Source organism: Rhinatrema bivittatum, chromosome 11, assembly GCF_901001135.1.
Source record: "Rhinatrema bivittatum chromosome 11, aRhiBiv1.1, whole genome shotgun sequence".
Classification (NCBI taxonomy): domain Eukaryota; kingdom Metazoa; phylum Chordata; class Amphibia; order Gymnophiona; family Rhinatrematidae; genus Rhinatrema; species Rhinatrema bivittatum.
In genome coordinates, this window is record NC_042625.1 from 66,597,997 (window position 1) to 66,622,799 (window position 24,803).

The 24,803-nt window shown below is 44.6% G+C and overlaps 1 protein-coding gene across 4 annotated transcripts in view; it reads right to left on the reverse strand.

The window, feature by feature from the left end:
- The window catches only part of SYMPK (symplekin), a 169,067-nt gene that overhangs the window by 2,864 nt on the left and 141,400 nt on the right, over positions 1–24,803 (reverse strand). For 3 of the 4 annotated variants that reach the window (XM_029619576.1, XM_029619577.1, XM_029619578.1), the window contains exons 24-26: positions 22,860–23,036; positions 15,743–15,832; positions 6,185–6,568 (exon numbers count right to left, since the gene is read on the reverse strand). In XM_029619576.1, coding sequence (XP_029475436.1) covers positions 6,185–6,568; positions 15,743–15,832; positions 22,860–23,036 — 651 coding nt within the window. The remainder of the gene's footprint in view (positions 1–6,184; positions 6,569–15,742; positions 15,833–22,859; positions 23,037–24,803) is intronic. The other variant, XM_029619579.1, reaches the window with a different exon arrangement.

Genomic DNA, 24,803 nt, shown 5'->3' on the forward strand with positions numbered 1-24,803 from the left:
TTTCCTTTCCCTGTATGTATCCAGATCAGTCCAGACTCCTGGGATGTACCAAAGCCCCCTACGCTGGATGAGACCTGGAGAGTCCCACTCACAGAACACTCTTGCCAAAGGAATAAGAACCTGAATCTCCCACATCCAAACGATAGTGTCCCACCAATCTTGAATGAGTTGCATCGCGGCCTCCAAAATTCCCACTTGCCTGGGTCCAGCTGAGTCCAACTCAAGTAATCTGCCTGAACATTTTCATCTCCGGCTATGTGGGATGCCGCTATGCGCTCTAGATGCCTCTCTAACCAAAGAACCAACTCTTGTGCCTCCTGGGCTACCGTCTGACTCTTGGTTCTGCCCTGCTGATTAATATACACCACCATAGTCACGTTGTCCGACAGAATCTGCACTGACCAACCTTTCACCAATGGCAAGAGCTCTCGCAAAGCTAGACGGAGCGCCCTGGTCTCCACCGGTTGATAGACCAAGCAGATTCTCTTGCAGCCCAGGAACCCTGGACTGAGTGGTGCTGGCAAACTGCTCCCCAGCCAGTTACCACTGATGCCAGCATCACTATCGTCCAAATCCGGGACCTCAAGGTCCATCCCGCATAGAAGATTGGGAGTCTGAAGCCACCAAGACAGTCTCCCTGGCAAAGCCCTCTAGAGGCAACGGCAGATGAATTCATCTGAGACTGGCCTCCCAACGCATCAGGAGCGACCTTTGCAAAGGTCTCATATGGAAGAATGCCCATGGAACCAACTTCAGAGTTGAAGTCATCAAGCCTAGAACTTGCAAATAATCCCAGACCTTCGGAATGCGCAACCGCAACAACCGGCGAACCTGACTCTACAGGATGAGAATTCTCTCCTCCTACAGATATACGTTTCCGAGCAGAGTATCGAACTGAGCGCCAGATACTCCAAGGACTAAGTCAGAACCAAATGACTCTTTGCCACGTTTACCACCCAGCCAAGTGACTGAAGAACCTTGAGCACCTTATGAATCGACTGTTGGCAGAGAGACTCTGACTTTGCCCTGATAAGTCAGTTGTCCAGATAGGAGTGCACCAGAATCCCTTCCTTCTGGAGCACCGCCGCTGCCACCACCATCACCTTGGTGAAGGTGTGTGGGCTGTGGCCAGTCCAAAGAGAAGAACTTGGAACTTAAAACGTTGCCCCAGGATCATGAAGCGCAGAAATCGCTGCGAGTCCGGATGGATGGGAATGTGCAGATAGGCCTCTGTGAGATCTAACGAAGCCAGAAACTCCCCCTTGCGAAGCTGCAGTTATCACTGACCGCAAGGTCTCCATCCGGAAATGCGATACCTTGAGAGCTGTGTTCATCTTCTTCAAATCGAGGATGGGTCGAAATGTTCCCTCCTTCTTGAGGACAACAAAATAAATGGAATAGCGACCCGTGCAAACCTCCATCGAGAGAACTGGAACCACCACCCCCAAAAGCTGGAGACGCTCCAGAGTCTCTCGCACCGCCGCCTGCTTCTCCACTGGACCGCAGGGGGAAATAAGCAGGTTGCGCACTGGATGAGCAAATTCTAAAGTGTAGCCTTTTCTTATCACATTGAGGACCCATTGGTCCTGTGTAATCCTGGCCCATTCGTCATAAAATTGAGATAAGCGACCTCTGGTAAAAGGAACAATGGAGTGGACCGGCCTCACCTCATTGTGAGGTCTTACCTCCAGCCACAGCACTTCCAGTGGCTCAATGAAACGGGCTCCGAGCCCCCCAAAAAGACTGCCCCCAGGGCTGACCCCAAGAGAAAACTGATATTTGGGCTCCTGGAACAACCCTGGAGGGCTGAGACCATCTATTGGAATGAAAACGAGACTGCACCTGGAAAAAACGCTTGGTTTTAGGTTTATCCTTGGGCAGGCGGGGGGCCTTATCTTCAAGAGACTGTATCAGATGCTCGAGATCTTCACCAAACAAAAGCTTACCCTTGAAAGGCAACGAACCTAACTGAACCTTGGAGGAAACATCCACCACCCACTTTCGAAACCAGTGTAACCTTTGGGCCACCACTGCCGAAGCCATTAAACGAGAGGAGATACGAACCAAATCATATAGAGCATCCACCCTGTAAACCACTGTGGCCTCAAGTCACTCACTCTGAGGCCTCCCGGACTTCGGCAGGATCTCATGCATCTGTTGAACTCAGCGAAGACACGCATGCTGCATGAAGCTGGTACAAATCACCGCTCTCAAACTCAAAGCCGAGACTTCAAAAATGCGCTTGAGGTGCACTTCCAACTTACAATCCTGCACGTCTTTTAATGCTGCGGAACCTACCATGGGAATCATGGTCCTCTTAATGACCCCCTAAGGTTGAGACCTCCGCATCAACCTTAGGGAGAGAAAAAAGCTCCAGATCCTGCTCCAGAAGAGGATAGAGCCTCCCCATGCTCCTAGCAACCTTTAGGCCCACATCAGGCAACCTCCACTCAGTTTCCACAAGTCTCTTAACTGCCTTATGGGATGGGAAGAACGACAGAGGAGCTCTTATTCCATCCAGATCTGGGTCTGATCCCTCCAAATCCTGGTCGCCCTGAGGCACCTTGACCCCCAAAACCTGAAAGGCCAAGGGGAGCAGGGCATCCACCTCCTCATGATTAAAAAGGCACACCATCTTGGGGTCATCTGCTACGGGTACGGAAAAAACCTGATCATCGCCTTGAGCAAAATCCCCTGGAACGGGATCAACTGGGCCCATCTGAATCCCCTAACCAGAGTCTTCCCCAGTGTCCCTGGGGGTCTCAGCCTCCTCCAATTCATCCCTGTCCAAGCGACTCCCCAAAGAAGGGCTGAGAAGACACTGAACCGGAGACACCCGTGGTCTGCCTGAGGTACCAGCACCAGAACCAGAGCCAGTCACTACAATGGGCTGGGTGGGCCGAGGCTGGGCCTGTGGGACTCCCACCAGCACCCTTTGCCTGGCTAAATAGGCCTCATGAAGTAATAACATAAATTCAGGGGAAAATGAAATCCCTGCTCCAGCCCCACCTGGGCCCACGGCAGGAATTGGCAGCGATGGGATGTCCTCCCTCCTCCAGCCCCCCCGGTTGTCTCTCAAATCCGACTGGGCTGGAGACAAGCAGGGAGGACCCTCCCTCACTCTTCGCGGGAGCAGGCACAAAAAAAAATCCAAATTGCCATCGCTCCCGCACCATCCAAACTGAAGGCAGCATCCCAACCAAATTCCCGGCATGACCGCTGCCCCGAATTGCTCGACCTCTGTCGTTGCTTCGCGGCTGGAGGGCCCACGGAGGTACCCGCCCCCTCTCAGCACAGCCTGCATAAAGCCCGCCCCAACAGATGACGTGACCGGGACAAACCACACACATGATACACGGCACCGTGGGTTATATCGAGAGGGAAGGAAGCACACGGAGGACCCGGGAAAAAACTTAAAAAGCTACAGAAAGCAGTTCCATGGGAAAAAACAGCTCCTCTTACCGCTACTGGGAGAGTAGGAGGTCACCTGCACCTCAGTGCTGTATTGCTGCCTGAAAGACTGAAAAAGCCTTTTTTTTTAAACAAAAACTTTACTTCAGCTCTGAGACTAAACCCCTAAGAGAAGACTCTGGGTCAGGGGGAGAAACCACGATGAAGCCTGCAGCCGCTGCAATGGCCTTGTGACAAGGAGGGATCTGGACAAAGGACACCTCACTCGTTTCGCTAGATCATTTATGAATTTGCTAAATAGCACAGGTCCCAATATAGACCCTCTAGGGCATGCCACTAAATCTTTCTCCATTTGGAAACTGACCATTTGATCCTACCCCTCTGTTTCCTCTCTGCTATCCTGTTACCAATCCACAGTAGGGTAATGCCTCTGATCCCACGACATCCCAATTTCCTGAGGAATCTCTCAAGGGAATTTGTCAAATGTCTTCTAAAAATCCAAACACACCATATCAACTGACTCACCTTTATCTGCATGTTTATTTACTCCCTTAAAAAAATCTAGTAAATTTGCAAAAACCATGTTGACTCCCCCGATTAAACCATGTCTATTTATGTGGTCATTAATTTTGTTTTTAGGAATAGCATTAACCATTATGCCTGACACAGACGTTAGGCTCACCAATCTATAGTTTCCTGGATCACCTCTGGAACCCTTTTTAAAAATTGTCATATTGGCAACAATTCAACCAAATCTCATCGGGCACCAAGACCATTCTCTCTTGGACTGAACACCTCACAACTGAAGTAAATCACATAAAAATGTTCCACTCCCGCTATATGAGAGACTATCAAGGCTTTAGATTCATTCAGGCTTAGAGAGGAACAAATCTAACTCAACTAACACCTTTCTAGCTCCTTCCAGATGGTTTATTTAAACTATGGCATTGTCGGACAATATTCCGACTGCTTGACCCCACAACCAAGGAGTATGCTCCAGAGGAGTTAGACGAAATGCTCTAGCTTCAAAACTGTTGATTGTCCAATTTGTTTCCTTCGAAATCTATCTCACCTGAACCACTGGTTTCTGTCATCCCTACTACCCAGGCTAGGATCTCCAGAGCCAGACATTTCACCTCCAACCCCCAGAACAAAGTCTGTGGACTGCCTCCGGCACGGGGAATTGAAAGAAAAAGTCTGGGGGCTGAGGATCCCATCTGGACAGTATAGCTCCCTACAGAGGATGCATGTGAGCTCTCACCCATGGCACATGGTGCACTGCTTCTGTGATTGAACTGAGATGTTGGAGAGGACCACAGCGTTGGACCCCTGGCCAACCACAACACAGACCCCCCCAGCATCTAAGACAGCTTCATGTTGCTTAGGGGAACACATCAGCGATATCAACTCCTGCATAAAAATTGTACCATCTTCTGAATGGCCAATGCATTCTGCTAAAAACATCATTCCCTTCATCAATCAATTGCCAAGAGAAGGACTGAACGAAGAACCCTTCCTTGCAGCACCACTGCCAAAAGCACCATTACTTTTGAGCAGATCCTTGGGTCTACACAGTCAGGCTCTGAGACACACAAACAGGTCAGGTTTTTAGGATATCCACAATGAATATGCATGAAATAAATTTGCATATAATAGAGGTAGTGCATACAAATCTATAAATACCCAAAAACAAAGCGGAAGCTGATCCAATTTTGCTGGGTAGCGAAAAAACAAAGATCAGTGTATCAAATGACTTTTATTAGAACTTGCCCACCGATCTTCTTTGTTTTTTTTTGCTACCCAATCTATAAATACCTACAGTACCTGAATGTAATCCACTTTGAAGTGCTGAAAAAAGTGCGAAAAGCGGAATATAAATCTAAATAAATAAAATCTCTCATGCATGTTCATTGTGGACATCCTGAAAACCTGGCCTGTTTGTAGCTTTTGAGCACTGGAGTAGGCCATCTTTGCCCTATGTGATCCTGTGCCTCAATTCTAATCCCATCATGGTCACCAATCTGATGCATGACCCAGAGGCGAGTCACTTTCACTCCCTATGCCTCAATTTTAATCATTGGTTCTACCACAGATTGTGAGATATACTATTACTTAACATTTCTATAGCACTACATGACATATGCAGCGCTGTACAAACAGTCCCTGCTCAATAGAGCTTACAATCTAATAAGACAAACAAAGGACTAGAGACTTGGTTAAAATAAAAGTTAGTTGAGACTAAAAGCAGATAATCGGGCATAAGATTTAAAAGCCGTTTCAAAAAGGTGTGTCTTTAGATGGGATTTAAACATGGCAAGAGAGGGAGCTGATATTAGGCAAATCACTTTATTTTCCTGTTTTTTTTTAATCTAATCCCAGTTCTGCAACAGACAAATGTAATTTTCAGCATATCACCCTTTTCTCTCAATGTGCTTTCTCTCTGCAAAATAACGAAAACAGGTGCAATGTGAAGAAGGAAATGTTTCTTATAAGAGACCACCAGTCTCCACTTTCAACAGTATCTTCACCATTGCCATACAGCAAAAAAGAACCAAACTCCAAAGGCTGCAGAGGTCAGAGCAGTTGCTGCTAGAGAATGTGCCAGCAATATAAGGGGGTAGAATAGGAGAATACAAGATAAAGGAAGGGATTCATTATTAATAAAGGCCAATTTCATTAAAAGAGCACAGTCAAAGCAACTCAGGAGCCAGGAAGCTGGTTAGGAAGCAGCGGACAGGAGTGCATTATAGACAAGACACTTGGTTCTGGTCACCTTGTCTGGTGATGCCGGGGCACTGCTTGGCTCCTCCCTAGCGTCGCCTTGCCCAGCTTCAGGGCTCTCGCTGTCTAAGAGCACGGTGGGTGATGCCGGATGCACAGATACCTTAACTGAGATGGCTCCCTCTTCGCTGGGCTCTGCTGAGCCAGTCTCCTCCTCCATGCTGATAAAAATAGTGGGGGTTTCTACCTCCGGCCCCTCCTCCCGGAAGTCCATGACCTCTTCCAGCGAAGGGGCAGAGGGGACACTGGTTGGTCGGGGCTGTTTTAGCTTCTGCTCCTCCTCCAACTGTCGCTTCAGTGCTTTCTCCTGTGCCAGGCGCACTGCAATCATCTCCTGAGGTGCTGGCCGGAGGGCCACCGTCTGCTCCACTTCCTCCTGTAGGGATACGGGAGAAGAAAACTATGTGTGTTACTAATGAAAAGCAGCACAGTGAGAGGTGCACGAGTCCCCTTAATAATAAACCACAGTTAAACCCCCACCTTACCAATGAGGATAATATGGCTGTAGGAGACATTTTCAAATTGGGTCACGACAATGAATTACAATCAGAATTCTAAAAACAGAACTTCAAAATAAGAGACAAGCTAAATTATCTCCCACACACTGTCCCATCACAGAATAGGAAGTGCACCAATAGCAACAGTGCAAGCTTCTCTCACACTTAGGGCTGGTGAAAGGGTAACTAGATGCCATAGGTGAACCTTACAGTCTTGCGTGGGCATGGGCATACTTCCTCCTCTCTCAAACACCACCTTTGTCACCACAGTCCTCTCTAGACACAATAAAAAAAGGTGAAATTACTTCTTACATGATAATTTCCTTTCCTCTTAATAATTTTCTTTCCTTGATGCTCCACATTCATACCTAGATGACAGCATCGATTCCCAGCGCTCTCGAATCCCTTCTGCGACTGTAGAACTGTGACATCTTCACATTGTTGGACCTCGCCATTAAGTCCAGATATGGCCGACCCCCAATGAGACATTATGAGCTGAAAGGAATTGTTCGCCGGCTCCCACTCTTCTGGGTCCAAGACCTACCTGGCTAAGGAAGTCTGCATACACATTCTCCTTCCTGGCAATGTAAGAAGTGGATATCTCCTGAAGATTTTGCTCTGCCCACACCATGACAGCATCTATCTCCACCAACACCAGATGGTTTCTGGTTCTACCCTGATGATTTATGTAGGTGACCGTCATGGTATTGTCTGACATTATCCTTATTGCTTGACCTGTAGGCACACCAAGCGAACTGCATGTGCTTCCAAATGATTGATGGTCCACTCTTGTTCCTTGGCATTCCACCGATCTTGCGCCATCAACTCTTGACAGTGAGCTCCCAACCCAGAAGAAATCGCATTCGTTGTGAGCACCAACCAGGTGGTCTGCATGTAACCACCATTGCAACTGTTCATACACATCTATCGGCAACTAGAGCCTCACTGGATACTCTTGTGTCTGCGGATTCCACCAGGAGAGCAACGAATGCTGAAGGGGGGTCGCATGTGTGCCTTTGCCAAGGGTACTACTTCCAACATTGCTGCCATAGACCCCAGGACCTGTTGGATGAACAGCCCTCCTCAAGGACTGGACTTGAGTCACCAATTTCTGGATGTGTTCCTCTGGTAGGAATACTCCGCCCCACTCTGTATCGAATTGCATGCCGAGATACTCCAGGGTCTGTGTCGGCTATAGACTGTTCTTGGCTAAGGTCACCACCCAACTTAGCACCTGAAGCAAACAAATCATTTTGCGAGATGCAACTGACTTTCTTCCACAATCTTGGTTCGAATCAATCAGTCGTCTAAATTCGGATGGACTAGAATGCCCTCTTTGTGCAGAGTTGCTGCTCCCACCACCATAACATAAGGCTTGCCATACTGGGTCAGACGAAGGGCCCATCAAACCCAGTATCCTGTTTCAAACAGTGGCCAAGCCAGGTGACAAGTACCTGGCACGATCCCTAGGGATTGACAGATTCCAAGGTGCTTATCCCAAGAATAAGCAGTGGATTTTTGTATCTCTCCCTTAATTGTTAATGGACTTTTCCCTTCAGGAAATTATCCAATGCTTTTTTAAACAAACCTATACTAAGTTTTCACCACATCCTCTGGCAACAAAGTCCAGAGCTTAATTATGTGTTGAATAAAAAATATTTTCTCATTAATTTTAAATGCATTACCCAGTAACTTCATTTTGTGTCCGCTGGTCTTTGTACTTTTCGAAAGAGCAAACTGATTAATGTTTACTCGTTCCATTCCACTCATTTTATAGACTTATCATATCTCCCTTTAGCTGTCTCTTCGCCAAGCTGAAGAATCCTAACCGCTTTAGCTTTTCTTAATAGGGGAATTGTTCCATCCCCTTTATTATCTTGGTCGCCCTTCTCTGTACATTTTCTAATTCTGCTATATCTTTCTGGAGATGTGGTGACCAGAACTGAACACAATATTCAAGATGAGGTCATACCATGGAGCGATACAGAGGCATTATGATATTCGGTTTTATTCTCCATTCCTCTACTAATAATCCCTAGCATTCTATGCATTCTATTTGTTTTCTAGGCTGCTGCTGCACACTGAGCAGAAGATTTCAATGTATTTTCAACAGTGACACCTAGGATCCTTTTCCTGCGTGGTGATTCCTAATATGGAACTTTGCATTTTTTTTTAGCTATAATTTGTGTTTCTCTTCCCTAAGTACATCACTTTGCACTTGTCTACATTAAATTTCATTTGCATGCCCAGTCTCCCAGCTTTGTAGCTGCTACACAGCAATCTTGGATTGGCTTCCGATTCTTTTTTGGGTCCATCCCAGTCTCCCAGCTTTGCATTGTCCACTTGCAATTTCTCACAATCTTCTTGTGATTTGACAACTTTGAATAATTTTTTGTCATCAGAAAATTTGATCACTTCACTTGTTGTTCCCATTTCTAGGTCATTTATAAATATATTAAAAAGCATCGGTTCCAGAACAGATCCCTGGGGCACGCCACTATTTACCTTTTTCCATTGGGAAAATTCAGCATTTAGCCCTACTCTGTTTTCTATCTTTTAACCAGCTGACAGTGTCTTATTGTGGATTGCCATCTATCCCATGACTTTCTAATTCCCTAAGTCGTCTCTCATGAGGGACTTTATCAAATGCTTTCTAGAAATCCAGATACACTATATCAACTGGCTCACTTTTATCCACTATAAGAAAACCTAAGCCTCTATCATGAGCCCCCCCCCCCCCTATAACTAACAACAAATAACCAATGGGGAATCAAATTCCAAACTCTGTTGTCCAACTTAGGGAATAGCCTCTGCTATTACTGGCATCAGTAGCATGGTATTTACCTAGTGTTTGGGTACTTGCCAGGTACTTGTAGCCTGGTTTGGCCACTGTTGGAAACAGGATGCTGGGCATGATGGACCCTTGGTCTGACCTAGTGTGGCAATTTCTTATGACAGCAAGGCAGCAGTCAAGAGATGCAGCGAATGCAGTAACCAACTCTCCAGCCCCTGAAGCAGACAGTAGGTGTTGAAACATGGCCAGTGTCTGGCAGGCATGTACTATTTCAATTAAGAAGTTTTTGTCACAACTATTGCTCACAATGTTTAACAAGGTAAGGTCAAAGCTGTTTAACATTATAAGGAGTCAAACTCACATTGGAGGAGTTATGGCAACAAAAAAACAACCAATTTTTAGTTATGAAAGATTTTAATTGCAAAGAAAATGCTAAAAATAAGAAAAATATAATTTTGATAGAAAATAAAGCAAAAACGGTACAGGTGCACAGTTTGAGTTATAACCTATAAAATGGTTATTACCCTCAAGAGCAGTACTGGACACCAGAGTTTGAATTTGTTTGATTCCCCATTGGTTATTTGACTTTACCTTTATCCACATCAAAACTTTAGAGAAGGTCCTGTCGCCATAACCAGACCTAACGGTAGGGCTTGAAAGTGATAATAGTGCCCTAGAACAGCAAAATGAAGAAAATGTTTATGCTCCTGACAAAAGGGGATATGTAGATAGGCTTCCATTAGACCAAGAGATGTGAGAAATTCCCTTTTCTGTACTGCCATAATTATGATGCGTAAAGTTTCCATTATTAAATGAGTCATGAGCAAATGCCAATTGACTCCTTCCAGATACAGGATCGGTTAAAGGAACACTCTTCCTTCTTGGGAACAACAAAATAAATCAAATAGCGCCCTGTATTTTCTTGCGATTTGGGAACTAGAATTACGGACTTCAGATCTAGCAGCTTTCTAAACGTAGCCTTCACTAGCGAGTTACAGGGAAAGACCATAAAGGAGAAATTCTAGAGCACAGCCTTCTCTTATCACCTCCAGGACCCATTGGTCCGTTAGAATCCGAGCCCACCTGTGATTAAAATAAGATAGACCACCTATCTCTGGATCTGGTAGGTGGGCCCCGCACCTTCACTGCGAAGATCAAGATTCTCCAGGCCTGGAGCTCACATCATTATGTGGCTTCTTAGGCCAAAAGGACAGATCTTCTGAAGGGACGTGACCTTTGAGTCGCTGCTCCTCTGTAAAGACGAAACCAATGGGAATCCCTGAAGCAGGTTTTTGCCCCAAAATAATGCAACAGCACTTTATCCTCCAGCAATCGCAGAATTTTGGATTCACCCCATCTATTTGCCATCTTCTCCAACTCACTCCTGAACAAGAGAGAACCCCTAAAGGGTAACCTTACTAAATTCAACTTAGAAATATTATCTACCGACCAGTTCTGTAGCCACAACATACGCTTTGCTGCTATTATGGACACTACACCTCTAGTGGTCGTACGCACCAAGTCACAACCTGCATTAGTTAGAAATGCGGCTCTTGCTTCAGCCCTTCCTGCCAGGGGGGCACCAGGAACAGCAGTCAGCCCAGGAGAGGCGGAAGGAGAGCTCCCCACACTAAACTTCTCTCTTGGCATCGCTAAGCACTGCTTCCACCACATGACAACGCTCGGGCGGGCGAGAAACAGACCACAGGGAAAGCCGGAGAAAACAATAAATCTACCCCTAAAGCTGCTTCCCTACACCACCAGCGCTGGGGACGGCAAAGAGAGGCCGAATGCTGCCCCTACTTTGCTTCACTTTCTCTTCTCTGCTAACTTTTTTTTTTTTTTAAACTTTATAAAATACAGAAGACAAAAACAGAAAAGGGAACAGTCATCTCCATTCCTCTCCAAGAGGTGAGGGAACTGGACCAACAGCTTTCACTTCCAAAATGGTCCAAAGAGCAAGTTGGGAGTCCCCAATCCCTGCTCATCTAACTCCTCGACCAGGAGGGATGGTCCCACCAGGACCTGCCAACCTCCTGGGAGAATGCCAAAGGAGAAGACGCCTATGAATCTCCTCTTTTTTTTTTTTTTTTTTTTTTTTTTTTTAAAGGTTCAGAACTGCAGATTTTGCACCTCCTCCATCTGCTGGACAGAGAAATAATGAAGGACTGCAGGTGCTATGCCACGTAATGTGCCAGTGGCTGTGAAAATCTGTCTCCATCTGCTGGAAGGGAGGCAAAACCCAGGAGTCTGAACTGATCTGGGTACGTCCCTTCCTATGTGGGTTCCATTACCAGTTGACAGAACAATTCTCCTTTCAGAGAATAGAGGATCTTCCTGCTTCTAAAAGACACCTCAGCTGAGATATCCCTATCAACATCTGATAGATTGAAATCCCCTAACAATAGCATATCCCCTTTCATAGCAATTTTGTCAATATCCTTCGTTAAATCTCTATTCATTTCCTCTGTCTGTGATGGAGGTCTGTATACATTCACATGATGTGGTACAGATTATTAAATCCCATTGGCATGTTTTGACACTCCATCAAGTTTTTGAAACCGTTCCGAGATTTGCGTTTTCCCGTGCTCAAAACATCAGGGATTTGGTGGTCAAATCAGTATTTGACTCCTCTTTTCCAATTTTGAAAGGAGGGGGCACCAAGCTTGTGGAAAGTGCGATTTGTGCACTCAAGCGACAGTAGGTCAGCAATGGACATCTCCTACCCAAGATATTACTATCAAGCTTGTGGCTGCCACATCGTGTGAGTCTGAATGTGTGGTATATATCATTCAATGTCCTTGTGACCTTGTATATGTGGGACGCACTAAAAGAAAGATAAGAACAAGGTTGATCGAACATCACAGCTGTATTAAGAATTCCAAACTAAGAGCCCCCCTTGTTCAGCACTGTGTGTTAGCAAAGCATGATTTTGTGGACCTTAAGTGGTCCATCATTGAGAAAGTGTATCCAGGAACACGGGGGGGGGGGGGGGATATTCAAAAACGCCTGAATCAGCGCGAACAATATTGGATGTTTACCCTGCAGACAGTAGATCCATTGGGGCTTAACGAGAAAATCAATTGGTATACCTTAATATAAGCTACTTCATTGAGTAGGTTCTTATAATCAATTGGTGTTTCATTCTTTACTCTGGTGCCTCAGGGTGTCATATTCTTGGATTTCACATAATGGAATATTTGGGCACCTTGGCTTTCTAAAATGAGGAACTCTATGTTTGTATAAGGTTTCTGTGTTCACCTTATTGAGATCTGTGCAGTGTCAATTTAGACAACCTGATAGAGGACTTGCTTTCCACGTTACATCTCTGTGTTGACCTTATTGAGAGCTGTGCAGTGACAGCATTTTGCAATTTAGACGACTTGATAGAGGACTTGCTATCCACGCTATATTTTTGTGTTGACTTTATTGAGAACTGTGCAGTGATAGCACCTTGCAATTCAGACGACCTGATAGAGGTCTCGCTACCCACGTTAAATTTGATTGACATTGGTTTGACGTCATGTCCGTAGGAAGTGGATATATACCCTGCATGTTCGCCATTTTGAATTAGCGGGTCTGAAGACAGACCGCCAACGAAAGATTGTGGAAGACGCCAGTTTAGTTGCCAGTTTGGGAAGATTTTACTAAAAATTGATTGATGCTCTGCATTGAAGGATTTGGAAGATTTGACCCCTGAAGCAGGACCTGGGTGGTCCGAAACGTGATCACGTCGGGACTTCATCTATAATCCCGGTTTGAGCTAAGTATTTCAATTGACTGAGTGAGATTTCATTGATGGACAAGAGCTTTCTGATGTCTTTTTGAACTTATAGTTTTCAGAGAATTCTCTTTTGAGATATTTTTCCCGTGGCAATATTTATTGTTTATTTGAAACATTACAAATCATATAGTTAATAATAAAGTAATGTGACCTTTTCCACGTTGGGTCTGATTGACATACAGACTCGGTTGGCAGTGGTCCTACATAATTATCTTAATAGAAATTTGTATGTATGTGGCGTGTTAAAATTGAAAAAATTGACCTAGAAACCTTGTTATATTATCCTGTACTTGTACTTCAGGTTTCGGGATTGTGCAGTTGGGCTTATTCTGTTGTGATTTATATCGGTCTGTATATTATGCCAATATAGATAGATGTTCCATTCCCTGTTTCCAAATTAACCCACAGTGCCTCAATTACCTTGTAAGCCCTGCAATTCTGTTGCTTTAACATTTTTTATATATAATGCCATAGCTCCCTTCCTTCCTATCTGGTCTTTCCTGAATATAGTCCAGTATAACTATATCCCAGTCATTGCTTTCTGTGTAGCAATTCTCTGTGAAGGAACTTCCATCTAAATCAGATTCATAAATGACTGCCTCTATACCCGGGATTATATTTCCCATACTATGAGCATTAGTCTACATAGCTTTCCAGATATTGCCCTTTTCCCCATTTCTATACAAGTATTTGTTTTACTTGCCTTAGGGTTTTGTTCACCTATCCCCGACAATTTTAGTAGGCTTGCCAGTCTGTGTTGGACTATCACCCAGAGCACCCCCAAGACTAGTCTATGCTCCACCAAGAACCTGGGCCTAAAGCCTTCTCAGGAGTGGCCTACACATAGCTGCAGCACCAGTCCTCCACATCTGCTGGAGACAGACAAATAGTGGAGAGCTGAAGACAGCAGCAGACCCCTATAAGGGGAGCAAAGTCAGCTTTGAACATTTTTTCTATATAGATCTGCTGGCAGGAAAAACATGACCCACTTGTTTGGACTGGGCTGGCCGGGACAAAAAGGAAGAGCCTAAATTTAGCCTCCTTTCTGCAACTATATCATTGGTACCCACATGTATCACGACAGCTGGCTCCTCAGCACTCTCTAAAATCTTTTCTGTGTGGCACATGAGGTCCGCTACCTTTACACCAGGCAGGCAAGTTACCAAGTGATCCTCATGCCCACAAGCCACCCAGCTACCAAATTTCCTAATGATTGAATCACGAATTACAATGGCTATCTTAACTGTTCCCTGCTGGGCTTGGACCCCTGGAGAGACATCCTTAATGCAAGAAGATAAAGTATCACCTGGAGATCATGTCTCAGCTACAAGACCACTTTCTGTCACATCAAGGTTATGGTCTCCTGCCAGGTGACCTTGCTTCTCCAAAAGAAGCACAAGGCATGCTAGACTGGAGTTGGGACCGCTCTGTCCCCCCTAAAGGGCTCCTCTATGTATCATTGTGTCTGCTTCAGCTTTTCTAGTTCTGCTACTCTGTCCTCCAAAAACTGGACTTATTTTCCAAGAGCCAGAAGCTCCTTGCACTGGATGAATACATATAACCTCTCACCAACAGTTAGATAATACAAGCTTATTCAAGCTGGGCCTTGTTTTCGTTTTTCTTTACAGCCTCTGCCGGGTCTTTTCTTTTCTTCAGCCTCTTACTCATACAAAAATACATGTACTCTCTCACATACAAACTTACCCAGGCTGGGCCTCACTGCTACTTTTCTTCAGCTGTCAGAGGGATGGGGGTTCATTCAGCATGCTGGGCCTCGTTTTTCTTTTCTTCAGCCATTAGTGGAATGGTATGCTCTGCAGGGCCTTAATTCTTTTCATTGGCTGCTGGTGGGATGGGGTCCACTGGCGGCCCAGTCAGGCTTTGTTTTTACTTTGGCTACCTAAGGTATGGGATCCACTGGTGGACCCGCCAGGCTTTGCTTCTTTTTCTTCGGCTGCTGGCGGGACAGGGTCCACTGGTGGCTTTGCCAGGCCTTGCTTTCTCTTTCCTTGGGGAGGCCATGGGACTGTGCTGGTGATTTTGCCATCCTCCAAGGGTTGGTGCTCTAGGCAACCACTTAGTTCACCTAATGGAAGCACCGGGTCTACTTACATACACCATCCCTCCACAGGATAAATATTGCACAAGCAGAAGCACAAACTCCCCACATACACACTGCCCCACCACAAAACAGGCACTCCACAGGCAGTAGTGAATCAAGTTTCCATGATACACTACACCATAGAGAGACTGGTTACAGAAAGAAGTCTGGCATCTGGATTGCCAGATTTCACATCTCTATCCTACTGTACGTATACTGGAATCCCTAATTCATCTGAATCTTGTTGCTCCTTTCTCCTTAAGGTTTGTCAACGTCTCCCCTCTGACTGTGCTTGTAAAGTACTCAGCTGATTTCTGGTGTGAGGGAAGCAGTCCCATGTCTTTGCCTTCCCTCTAAAAGCACACAGGTCTCACCTCCTCCATCTGTGGCACGTCTTCTGCCTGCACTTCCTGCTTGCTACTGGCCTCCAGGATCACCATGATGGAGCTGGGAATATGAGCTTGCTGTGGGAGAAACAGTGAACATGAAGTCAGAGCTATTCACATCCAATCAAAGCAACCTCCTTGCTGTGCATGAGAGAGAGAGAGAGAGAGAGAGAGAGGCTTTTCAAAAGAGAACATTTAGAATGCAAAATATTCTCTTACAAAAATATTCTGAACAAGCCTCAGTGCCCTTCATTACCAGAAAAGGGGAATGTTAGAGCTTTGTGGTGAACACTTTTGTCCAGTATGATGACTTAAGGTTATGGCCACACTTTTGGCTATAACCATAATTAAACTGCTGCACTGATATAATGTAACATTCTTCTTATGACATTTTAAAATTTTTCATTTTTTTGTCTTTTTATATGCAAATAAAATTTGATTTGTAATCATTTCTTTGTAAAAATTCATGTTCATTACTCTCCTGTTGTCAACAGAAGCAGACAAGCAAAACACTCTAGTCTGTGAAGCAGATGATTTTCGTCGAAATGCTGTCAGTATTGGCCACAATACACCAAGCAGGACACTGCAACCAGGATAGAGCAGAATGACACCATTCATAAATAAGATAATTTGAAAATGTATACCTTTGCTTTGACAATAATGAGAGAATAATAAACTTATGAATTTTTTTTTTTTTTTTTACAAAGAAATAATGATTTACAAATCAAATTTTATTTGCATATAAAAAGAAATAGGAAAACTGGTTCTTACCTGCTAATTTTTGTTCCTGAAGTACCACGAATCAGTCCAGGCAAGTGGGTTTTTGCATCCCTACCAGCAGATGGGGGCAGAGAACAAAACTTTGAGGCACTGCTACATAACAGAGTGTGCCACCTGCAGTCCAGATCATGTCATACAGGGCATCATCCACATACGCCACTCCTGCGTATGTGAGAGAGAAGGATATCCAGGATCGGAAACTGGAAATCCTCCTTAAGAGGCTTCTAAGCGGGCAGCCTGAGCCGCCTCCACAGTCATTCCTGACCGTTTACTGTGCGCCTTGTACACCCAACACATACACGCCCTCTGCATCAGACTTCCGCAGACTGCCACACAAAGGCTCAGAGCCAAAACCTCAAAACAGCCTCTTAAGGAGGATTTCCAGTTTCTGATCCTGGATATCCTTCAAAGCAGCAGCACCTGCCACTGAGATGGTCGTCACCTTCTTGACCACCGTGGAAATCGCCATTGTCCTGCTAACCTTAGAACCAGCCTCTGGAGCCTCCCACTCCCGGCTCGCCCGCTTCTTCAGCTTTCTCAGTCGGGCAAACCACTGGAGGACCATGTAGCCCATTCAGAATCGGGACCACCCCTGGAAACTGAGGGATGAGAGGGCACAGCTCCTCCTCCCGAAACAGATGGATTACTCTAGGATCAACTCTTTCCTGCACTGGAACCTCTCTGGGTCTGTTAGGGGCTTATCTGCATCTGACACCTCCTCTGGTGGACCCCAGGGACATCACCAGCACCCCTGAAAGACCTTTGAAGATTCCAAATTAGCGATGGATCTCTCCTCCGCAGAACGTCCAAAGCCTAAATGACAGAGCAGCCCCCCACCAACTTTCTTGCGGCCCTCAGCATGGTGCACTCTGAGAATGAGGCCTGTGCTGTTCGTGCAGCCTTGTTACCTGCACATCAGTGCAAATTGATGAGCTTCCTCATTCGTGGTTGCCTGCTCATTTCTGCGGGCTTCTTAGTAGTATGGGGGCTCGATGGGAGAGCATGCGGTCCTTTCTGCCTGGGTCCCGGTCTTTAAGGTGGCGCTGAGAAGCATGCAAAGAACCAGGTCCTCGGCTCGTACCTTCAGAATACTGCCTCCGTATCACTGGTATGCTGAGCGATCTCCTCATCCGGCTCTTCCCCGCGCTCCCGGTCCTACACCTTCGGATGGGGGGGGGGGGGGGGGGAGGAGTCATCACCTACTCCTCGAATCCATCTGCCTTCTACCGCGAGGAGGCAAGATGGCTGCCGTCTCTCTCTCATCACTGGCGGCCTCAATGCCGGCACTCAAACAGCGGGTAACACACTTGTCTGCTGCCACCAGGGAGCTGCCTTCGTCCCTGGAAACACCATCAGGGAAAGGTGCGCCTGCCGTCAGACATGACCGCTTCTCTCCACTGGCCGCAAGATTTTGGTGTGCTCTTCTACCAGTGCCATGCTGCTCTCACATGCGTGCCAAGCCGACAGCGCTCTGAACGCAATCTTCTGATGCACCAAGCACCCACAATGCCGCAGAGCCCTCCCAGCCCCCGGCTGTGGAAAAGCAGCCTCTGGACACACATTGCACCACCAGCAATAAAACTCCTGGAACTCTGGTGTGCAGCTGCAGCTTCCCTCCTCACCCTCTGTTCCAGCACAGCAAACACTTCACACGCGCTGGCAGCCTACTACTCTTTTTTTTTTTTTTACCTCACAAAAAAAAAAAAAAAAAAAAAGGGAGGCAGTATACTTAAATCAAGACAATAGCAGGAATACTTCCCTGAGTATTGTAGCCAGGAACAGGCGAGGACCAGGAACCGGAGAGGGTGACCCAGAGGAACTGAGGGAGCCAGGACCCCTGGCATTCAAGTCCTCTGATGGCATCAGGCAGAGACAGCCAGGGATTCCTGACTCCTTGCTAACCCGGTTTGACCTAAGGGATGGCCCACGAAGGAACCTAGCTCATTAAAGAGACAAATCTCCTACCTTTTCCTAATTTTTTTTTTTAAACTCCAGATTGCAGGTTTAACATCTCTACCATCTGCTGGAGACAGAGAAACACTGAGGGACTGCAGGTGGCATGCTCAGTTATGTAGCAGTGCTTCAGTTTTGTTCTCTGCCTTCATCTACTGGTAGGGATGGATAAACCCACTTGTCTGGACTGATCCAGGGTAAGAACAAGAATGAAAAATTATAAAACATAAGTCAAAAGAAAAATGTTACATTATATCGGTGCAGCAGTTTAATTATGGTTATAGCCAAAAAAGTGTGGCCATAACCCTAAGTCACCGTACCAGACAAAAGAGTTCACAACAAAGCTCTAACATTCCTCTTTTCTGGTGTTTTGTTATTAGAACACAAGATATGCCAAGCTGAGTAAGACCAAATGTCCATTGAGCCAGCCATCCTGTCTCTAACAGTGGCCAGTCCAGATTACAAGTACCTGGCAGCTCCCAAAAAGTAGATCCATTTCCTGTTGCTCACTCCCAGAGGAAAGTGATGGTTTTCCTAAATCTCCATGGTTAATATTGGATTATGGAATTTGCCTCCAGGAACTTGTCCAAACCACTTTTGAGGGTAATTTTCAAACAGCCCTCACAGTGGTAAAGTTGGCACGTACTTTGTGCAAGCAGACTTTACTGAGTATTTTCAAAGCAAACTTATATGTGTAAGTTCATTTCGAAAATACTTGGGTAATTGGCCAAGTATGTGCACCTATTCCCTCATGTAAAGTTTCATCTCCTCTTTGAGGGCATAGCTTATGCGTGCACACTTATGTGCACACTTTTTAAAATAAAAATAAGTGAGAAACTGCTGACTCCACCCCCTGGAATGCGTCACCTCAGTGCATGTTAAAGTACATGCGAAACTGGGATATGCATATATTGTGCAGGTGAACTACAACCACACAAAGCAGTTGCCTCTTAATAATCTAATCACACAACAGAAAAGAGGCATATCGCTATCGATGTTATTTTCTTAATACTAAATACCACTTTACACATCTATTAATAGCAGACCCAGCATCAGTTCATTTACAGAAGTGCCTTAAGATGTAATCCGCCTCATACCATACAATGGGCTTCAAGTGGTAGAGAACAGCACTGTTTTGTCAATCATTTGCCTAACCAACTAATCAATTTAAAATTGTATTTTTTTTTTTTTTTTTAACAAGGAAAAAAATTGGTTTTACGCAAAAGAATTACTGTTAAAACACAAACATCTTGATTCTTGTGTCTCCTGGGGTCCAACTAACTTCAGGTGATATCAATTTTAAATGAGGGTTAGATGTGTGTTGAATGTGGCACAATACGAGCAGTCAAGACTTTTCTCCAAGTACTTTATTTACAGTGCAGCAAAATACCAACAGTCTGCTTACTTATGGCAATCCACTTCAGGTTACCTCATTTCTACATGAGGCTCAACAGGGACTGCAAAAGGCACGATGACTGGCGGCACAGGAGAAGGATGAAAAAACACTCATCGACCAAGAAGGGGAACCGAAGAGAGACCCAGTGCAGGAAGAAAAAGCAAAAAAAAAAAAAAAAAAAATCGCTTTTGAAAACAGAGCATGAGCTCCACCTCCACGAGACGGTAGCTCTGTGAAAAAAGAAAGGACTGAAGAGACTCCACGTGGACATGTGGATAGTGCCATGCTCAGTGTGCCAGTCAAAGTTTCTAGAACTTTGACATAAGTTTTCCGTGCCGAGTTGCACTATGGCCGAATATGGACCTCCATAAGTTTAGAATGGCAGGTTCTCAAATGTTTAGGAAAGGATGAATGGAAATAAAGAAAAAAGCACATGGGGGAAACTGGGGGTAACTTGCTGGTGTGGCCGTTGCTACCCTTAACAAATAATCCTTGACACTGTCATTGCTCTCTGCTTCAATGGCAGTGGGAAAAGGGAAATTAGATTCACACAGCAACTGAGGGCCCTGACTTTTACAGTTTGGGAAACAAACAAACAGGGGGGGGGTAACTTGCTGATGCGGCTTTTACTACCCTTAATCACTAAGCCTGTTACTTTTGATGCAGCTCTATCATTGCTACTTCCACGGCAATGTTTAATGGAAATTGGATTCAAACAGTATGCGAGGGCCCTGACTTTTACAGTCTGGGAAACTGATCAGCATGAGGGTAACCTGCACAGCGCAGCAGATACTGGCATAAGCTTGCTGGGCAGACTGGGTGGATCATTTGGTCCTTTTCTGCCATCATTTCTATGTTGGGGAAAACTAATGGGCAACAATTGGAGAGAAACGATAAAGTGCCCCTTCCAATAAACAGTTGAGGAAGGAGAATCTTTATAGTGAAGAAATATATAATTTATTGAACTCAAAGAATAATGCTTATGCTGTATTGCTTTTGTTCAGTGAAAGAGAGGAAGTGCAGCTTGCACTGTATTCATTGATAATGCCAGCTTTACTTGTTCATACTGAAATAAGTAAAAAGGAAAATGGTTAAAAATATAAACTTTATATTTTATTTATTGTCGGGAAACTTGCTGATAAAACTTGGGCACATTCTTATCTGTGCCTAATAATGTGTTTTTAGTTGTTTTTGATATAATAAGGTGAAGACTTGTAAGTGTATTGGCATATTTCACTAGGGTTAGCCTTGTATCAACTTGGGAAGGAATCTGGGGCGAATAAGATTTACCAAACTTTCGTCCCCCTCTAGTTTAACAGACTAAGCCTAAAGCCCTCACTCCTTTGCTAGACCATGCATCGTGCACAGTAGCTTGAGGAAAGTGGATGAGTTTCAGCGTGTCCTGCTCAAGGTCTATGTTCTTCTCCACTGCCAACTCCTGACCCCCTGCTTTCTACCTTGCTGCCCCGAATGCCTGGAATAGACTTCTTGAGTTGGTGTTTCCTTCTCCCTCTCTGGTCATATTCAAATCCAGTCTAACTACTCACCTTTTTGAAGCTGCTTTTAAATCTTAACTACTTTTCTACAATAAATACACTTCCCATAAACTTCTGTCTGTCACGTATGTTTGTCTTGACTAGATTGTATACTCCATGAAGCAAGGAGTCTCTCTTAAGTGTATCTGTACAGCGCTGCAATTGTCTTAGCGCTTTAGAAATGATAAATAGTAGCAGTAGTTGTAGAGACTCAAGCTGAGAATGAAAGCCTCACTCCCTTCTCTAGAGTGTGCCTCAAGCAAGGTAGCTTAAGGAGAGTGGATGTATTCCAGCCTTGGCTTGATTTCAGCTCTTTAGAGGTGGTGGTAGCCTTCCTCGAAATAGAGCAGTTTAGAGGCTGCTTTGGGATAGTCTGGTCGTCCAACATCTCAGAACATGTATGTTTTTTACATCACGACCTACACCTAGGAAATACAGGCACACCTTATCTGTGATGGATATTTTCATGTCACTATTAGTACACCACTCCAACTCTGTGGCTTTTTTTTGTGTCAGTCATGCCAAACTGAAGAAAGAAGTTCTCTCTAGAGAGCAGCAACCTGCCAGACAGTGCAGGGACACTGCAGAAAAAGAGGAAAAAGCAGTCAAATTAAAGTGAAAAACCCATGTTTCTTGAGGGAAACTCACAACCAAATGATCAAAGCACTGCAGGACCCATCCTATTCGGTCCATGGAACAAAAAAACAAACTGAGGGGACCTCACTCAATCATTGGGCATGTGCAGCACACCGCACATGCTCAGTGGAGCACAAAAGTTTTTTTTCAGTGCTATGCACTTCTGTCATTGGTACCATCAGATGACATCACCCAAGGGTATGACTGACTTTCCAGCTTGTCTATGAAGAAAAATTATTATTCAAAGACACTGAAATTGTTTTTGTTGGCATAGATCATACCCAAGTCATACCTACTTGCTCCTTATTCCCCAGTCTCCCCTTCCCCACCAGGTTCTCATCCCATGCTCCCCCTAACCAACAGTCTCTCCTCACCCCACCAGCTTCTGTCACTTGCCCAGTTCTCCCTCTCCTATTCTTCTCCAGCCTCTTTATCTCTCTCCTACCTCCTCTCTCTCACTCCCCTCCATCCTCTCTTGAAACTATTTCTGGCCCACACTGGCAGATGCTTTCACTGTCTCTGTTCTGTCTTCCATCAGCTCACTAAGCAGTTGCCAGCTACACAGCTAAATTCTGAGGGAAAATTGAAATTCTGCAAAGTAGGGGAATTATGAACATTTCTATATTGTGTAGTGAGGCAGAATTCCCCCAGAAGTAAAATGCAAAAAGAATACACGGGAAGTATCACATTGTTTGTCAATTTACCCACTCCTAATCAGGCACCACCAGAAAGTTTTCAGACCTACAGCACTAGTTTTCCTGAGAACAGGGTGTTCTTGGATAGCCCTCATGGGCAATGGCATTACCTGATGAGGTGTGAAGGAGCGCACATGGGCCAGCAATGGCTCCCGCAGTTCAGGGCATTTCTCGAAGACAGCAGAGAGCTGCTGTGGGGGCAGCTGCAGAAGAACCTGGAAGGACTGGGGCTTGGTACGCTGGCAACATTTAATGAAACCCTCCCAGACCTTTGGGTATTTCCACACCTGGAACAAGGCAAAAAAAAAGAAAGACATACACATACTGATGATTATTAACCAGCAAAGTGTTCTCAGTATCTGAGATCCCCACTAGAGCAGGTAAAGACAACACCAAAAAGTCTTGAAAATTCTATGAGATTAATGGAGTTGTGTCCAATCCAAATGATGGATAAGAAGGAACCCTTTCTATTAAAGATAATTATCAATCCTGGAATTAACGTCTGCACTATTTCCTATGGAACATAATATAAGGCTTTCTAATTTCCTTCATAACTAAAAGGAATCATGACATCTGCCATAGAATATATATATATATATATATATATATATATAATTTTTTTTTTTTGTTCATTTGTACATATGTATATAATTGCTAACTTTGTTTATAATTTTAATGCAAAACTTCCCATGTTATTTTCCCCCCTCTCGATAATGCCTTTGTTATGTTTTTACTGTTCAATGTAAAGCGCCATGCCGTGCGTTTGTTTTGCGTTACAATGTGAACCGATATGATATCCTGGATGAATGTCGGTATATAAAAATTTTAAATAAATAAATAAATATCCATCCATTCACAACCCCAAAGTACAAATTCAGCTGTTTCTGCCAGCATATTATGCTACAAAGGCACAATGATTTACAAACTGCCTTGTGGCCATCTTTTACTCTTTTCACTCCTGATGGGGCACTTGCAGGCGAAAGTGGGCATCATCTGCCATAAATGTCCAATAACTTTATACAGCAGAATGTCATACAGGCTAGTAGTGGCAGTGATATCACTCCAGGCTGCAAAATCTGTAGGAAGGGTGCCTTTCTCCTCATGTGATCTCACGGCATCCCCATTTATCATATCACAGTCTGTGTTCCTGCCTTGATTGTCCTATGAGGAATGGATGCAGTTTACCAAGATGCAGATCTAGTTTCACAAAAATAAAATGAACTTAGGGATGCAGTTTTGACTTTTCCAAAGTTTGACTAGGAATTAATGAAATTAAGTGGATCTAAAATTGCAGGGAGGATCAATTTGTTTAGAAACAAAACAAAATCCTCAATGCTTACCTGTAATGTGCATTCTCTGTAGATAACAGGATAATTAGTGAAACAAGTGGGTAACATCATCCAAAGTACAGATGATATGGAGCATCTTCTCAAAAATTCTGGAAAAGTCTAAGGGATGAGGCTTTTCAGGGCATGTGTTTGACATCCTGTGCAGGAGTCCCTCAAATTATACAACAGCTTTGCTAAGAAGCCAGTTACAAAAAGGGGAGGAGGGAGAGTATTGTGTGGCTGAATATCCTGCTGTTCAGAGTACACCATTTACAGGTAAGCAATTTAGTTTTCTTCATTAGCCAAAACTGTGGATTCCCTAGATCAGTATTTCCCAAACCTCTCCTGAAGGCACACCTAAACCAGTCTGATATTCAAGCTACCCATGATGCATATGAATGAGACCGGTTTGCACACACTGGGTTCTCCAAAGTATGAAATTATCTCATGCATATTACTACCACTAAACATTTCTATAGTGCTATACAACACACAATAAAGAGAGTTCCTATGTAATACAGCTTACAATCTAATATGATAAACATATTTTTATTTATTTATTTTACATATAGGGCAAGACTTGGGGCATTTCATAAACCAAGATAATTGTTAAACTCCCCCCCCCCCCCCCCCCAAAAAAAAAAAAAAAAAAAAGCACATAAAAAAATAAAATTAGTTAATGAGACTAAAGGCAAACAATCAGGCCTAAGATTTAATTGTTTGGGT